At 35.8% G+C, this 5,073-nt stretch overlaps 1 protein-coding gene across 1 annotated transcript in view; it reads right to left on the bottom strand.

The window, feature by feature from the left end:
* LOC106879584 (uncharacterized) overlaps nt 1–5,073 on the bottom strand; it is a 57,895-nt gene that overhangs the window by 10,506 nt on the left and 42,316 nt on the right. Inside the window, exons 6-8 of the mRNA XM_052973271.1 lie at nt 4,591–4,694; nt 2,865–2,932; nt 618–703 (exon numbers count right to left, since the gene is read on the bottom strand). Coding sequence (XP_052829231.1) covers nt 618–703; nt 2,865–2,932; nt 4,591–4,694 — 258 coding nt within the window. The remainder of the gene's footprint in view (nt 1–617; nt 704–2,864; nt 2,933–4,590; nt 4,695–5,073) is intronic.

Below are 5,073 nucleotides of genomic sequence, written 5' to 3'. Positions count from 1 at the left end.
ATATATATTAAAAAGGGCATCCAACCACAGAAACCATGCCAAAAGCAAAAACAGACCTCTGGCTCATCAGCTCATTCCAGCATGGAAAATGAACATTAAAAGATGATCAAGATGCCCTGCTTATTACAAATCACTCAAAATATGAAATGAGAATAAAAAAATCATTTTGTTTGTCCCTCTAAACAAAACATGTAACATTTTAGTCTCATTGGCAGTGACTTTGACTTTTGTCTGTCTGGGTACAGGCAGGGTTGTATGGTGAAGTTCATTTTGTAATCCTGTGTTTCTGGGTTTAATTTCCACTGCAAGGGAACTTAGGCAAGTTCAATACTTTGTTTAGAGAAACAATAACAGGGGGAAGGCTTTTATCACTTTGTTATGTGGTTTGTAATCTAAATCTTACTTCACTATCATCATCATCATCATTTAACATCTGTTTTCCAAGCTAGCATGGGTTGGACGGTTTGACAGGATCTGACAAGCCACAAGCTCCAGTCTCAGCTTTACATCTTAGAAAAAAAAAACAGAAGTGTTTCTTTTAACTGACCAGAGTGATATACTATAAGACATTAGTGTTGCTGATAGTAGTGAATACATTTAATACAAACTATACTTACTCCAGTGATTCCTTTGAGAGAATTTCACCAAAAAAACGGATGCCAAGTCGGTAAATGTGTTGTTTCTTTTTATATACTTTACTTATCTGAAGAAGAAAGATTTTTACACAAATAGATTTATACACCGAAGCAAGATTTTTAGATTTAAAACAATCAAATGTACATAAACCTGGTTACACACAGCTATACACTCACACATGTATGTGTGTGTGCATGCATGTGTGTGTATGTATATATATATATATATATATATATATATATATATATATATATATATATATATCTCATCATCATCGTTTAACGTCCACTTTCCATGCTAGCATGAGTTGGACGATTTGACTGAGGACTGGTGAAACCGGATGGCAACACCAGGCTCCAATCTAATTTGGCAGAGTTTCTACAGCTGGATGCCCTTCCTATATATAATCTCTAATCAGTTCCTCGACTTTTAAGATAATCAAGTTAATTACTTCACTTTTGATGATTAAACAGAGTAGACATCTTTGATTCTCAGTAAAGATCTCAATACACATTGTTGATATTGATTCCAAGGATAAATGCAAAATCACAGTATGTAAAAAATAGTATAAGCATCTAAATATATGTCAGTGTGTGTGTGTGTGTGTGTGTGAATATAGATATCATTGTCATCATCGTTTAACATCCGCCTTCCATGCTGGCATAACAAATTTTGAATCAATTCAAATATGTCTGAAACATAACTGGCATATAAAGAGATATAATCACAGTAGTTTGCCATGGAGAAAAATTTTTGCTTTGGGTAAAAGATGTTAAAAACACTAAAGTGAGTAGAAAGCATCCCTTATAGATTTGTAGATGCATGTCAAACTCCCCACCTCTCTTCAGCACCAGATACTAAGCAAAGCAACTCTAAACTGACTGAAAGGTTTAACTTGATTATCAGAAACCAGTAAATACTGATCAGTTGTGTTGGCCACCAGGTCAGAACAAAACATGGGTGGTGCACAAAGGAGTGATATAAAATAAACAAACTTTAGATTGGTTCACATCATAATGAAAATGGGTCTACACGTCAAATACATTCCAAGTGTATCTGATATGGTCTTAAGCTTATTTTACAGCACAGATTTGTGCACCAGCCATATGTATATGTGTGTCATGCTACTCCCACTAAATAAAGAAGATTGGCCTGCAAGAACCCTGTGCCAGTGCCATGCAAAAAAGTACTTGTGCTGGCGCCGTGTTAGAAGCACCCAGTACATACTGTAAAGAGGTTGGTGTTTGGAAGGGCATCCAGTCATAGAAACCAAGCCAACTTAACCTGGTGCAGCTCTCCTGTTTGTCAGCTCTGGTCAAACCGTCCAACCCATGCTAATATGAAAAACAGATGTTAAAGAATGATGATGATGATATCAATTAAAAAAAAAAAGGATCAATGGTCCTTCCCAAACCATAGGCTCATAAGGCTGGTTTCTCAGATTCTGTGACGAATATGTTCACCTGCTGAACAGGATGCCAGTCTATTGCAGGGTTACTCATTTTTACAAGTTGAGTGGACAAAGGACATTGTGTTGCTCAACAACATGATGCATTACCAGGTCCAGGAATTGAAATCACACTCTTTCAGTCATGAGTGCAACACCCTAACCACTAAACCATGTGCTCCATGCACACACATCAGGCTCTACATGCTTTCCCACAAGGTGCACTTCTATAATTTTACAAAAAAAAGTATCAGCCTAGTTACATGAGTCTTTCTATGCTAGCACACCTCAATCTTGCATATAAGATTTCATGAAACTGTGTGACTGCATTACATAAACAAATACACACACACTATGTCAGTGAGATATACTGATGTACTACGAGATGGAATTTATTGAGGCACATTCTCTACAAGCTGATGCCCTTCCTGTCACTAACCTTCACCTGTTTCTAAGCAAGGAAAATATTTCCCTAGGGAAACGTTTCTCATGGAAATCTGGAAATGAACAACATCACTCATGTGACGATGTTCGTTTATGACCATCACATGATTTCAAAACAAAAGGTACAAACAAATACACATATACATAGATATATGCATTTCTGCCAACTAAATCCACTTACAAGGATTTGGTGAACCCAGGGCTATAGCAGGAGACAATTGCCCAAGGTGCCATATACTCTTACAAATAAATTCCTTATGAATATTACCAATACTGTATGAGAAATAGCTGTAGCAAATATCTAAAATTACAATATAAGAGAAAGTGGAATACCTACCAAGGCAGGCCAGAAAGGATATTTGTTGAATTTAACCCATACTGCATCATTTTCCACAACAGGCGAGTCTGAAACATGAAAAGAAAAATGTATTTAGTCCAACCCATGCCAACATGGAATGCAGACATTAGATGATGAAGATGATTTGAATTGATAATATGTAACAAATATATTGCTGGTGCCATGTAAAAGGATCCATGCTACTACAACGTATAAAGTAGCCTTGTCAGTGCCATGTATAAAGCACCCAGTACAATCTATAAAGTGGTTGGTGTTAGGAAGGGCATCCAAAAACAGACATTAAAATGATGATGATGAAATATGATTTCATGAGAGAGAATCTTCAAGATGACCTAATGATAAAAACAGCCATTAACTCAAACAAGACAAAAACTTAATTAAAATATGTAACCTATAAATTAACAGATAAATAAGATATTCATAGTTCAAATCTTGACACTAACTTCAAGCTGTATACTTCTAAATAGCATAATCTATTTCAGTGTAAGAAGTTAGAAAATATCATTTTGATGTTATTTGTGCAATATAACAAAAATATAAAATCCATTATATTTTCACCTCTTTCAATACTATACCCCACCCAGTTGTAGGGTCTTGTCTTTCAAATACTTGATGATCTCACTAGTGCTGTTGCCATGAAAGAAAGCACCCAGTACACTCTGTAAAGTAGTAGGCATCAGGCAGAACATCCAGCTGTAGAAACTATGACAAAGCAGACATTGGAGCTCAGCACTGTCTTCTAGCTCGTTGAACTATTGAGTTTATGCCAGTATGAGAAAAAGGAAGTTAAACAATAACAATGATGATATATATCATCATTTTTATATCAAACTTTCCCATGTTTATACTGGTCAGATTGAATTCATTAAGGTAAATTTTCTACACCTGTCACTGACCTTCACCTGTTTCCCAGCAAGTTAATATTTTCTCATGACCAGACACATTTTCACAGAAGGTTAGAAGTAACAAGGAAACACACACATGGAACTTCTTTCAGTTTCATTACCAAGAAATACACTCAAAAGGTCAACTCAGAGCAATAGCAGAAGGCACTTGCTTAAGGTACTGTGCAGTGGGACTGAACCTGAAACCACATGGTTGCAATGCAAAACCTTTCAAACATGCAGCCAATTGCTATTAAGTCAAGACTGTCACCAAAAACCACTCAACACAAATTAAATCATTGCAGTAAAATTTGTTGATGTTAAAGTATTATTTGATTAAGTAACCACAGTAGCATTCTTAACTCTCTTAGTCTTGGGTCCTTGTGTCTAATCTTACTCTATACCTGGATTCTTGAGCAAAAACATAAACAGTTGCATATACAGCTCAAGGATAAGAATTGCAAGCAAACTAATGAACAGAATTGGCTGCATCTTCTTTACCACTTTACTGGGAATCCAGAGATGATGTTTCACCTATTCTTGCTATAGCAGGAATACAGTATGATATGGTTAATATTATTCAGTTATTTAAACAATTTATAGTATATTTCGCTACTCAATCACACGTAGCAATAATAAGAGAAATCAGAACATTATCTTTATTTGTGACATCTCAACATTAAAATATCGTGAGTTTTGTAAATTGAGTGCTGAAACTGGGAGAAACTAAGACCAGAATTTGTATCTTAACAACAAATTACATTTCTAAAGACATAAATAAGTTTATCAATTCAATAAACTATATATGGAAAGATACTCACCAGCTTTTGTAGAAGATAGAGTGTCGCACATCTCATCATCAGTACCAAAGGAGCTTTCATCAGATGAATCAGATTTGTCCTCAGGGTTGGAATCTGTGTTTTTCCTGTTGAAAAGGTTAAATAAAATAACAAGATTATATATATATATATATATATATATATATATATATGAATGGGAGGAAGAGAGCCTGCCGTATGTCGACCCAATAGAGGGACCAGCTATCCGAGTTGATAGTACCAGGGTAGATAAAGCAATTAAGAGTATGAAGACTGGGAAAGCCCCCGGCCCATCAGGAATCACTGCAGAGATGCTCAAAATATCTGGCAGTGTTGGCTATAGCCTAGTCACCCGTATTACGAACCAGGTGATACACGAAGGAGTCATACCCAATGACTGGTGTAGCAGCATCATAGTCAACTGCTACAAAGGTAAAGGTGACGCTTTAGATACAAATAATTACAGAGGCATCAAGCTGTTAGATC

The sequence above is a fragment of the Octopus bimaculoides genome, chromosome 15 (assembly GCF_001194135.2).
Source record: "Octopus bimaculoides isolate UCB-OBI-ISO-001 chromosome 15, ASM119413v2, whole genome shotgun sequence".
Lineage (NCBI taxonomy): Eukaryota > Metazoa > Mollusca > Cephalopoda > Octopoda > Octopodidae > Octopus > Octopus bimaculoides.
This window is presented reverse-complemented; position numbering and strand designations above follow the sequence as displayed.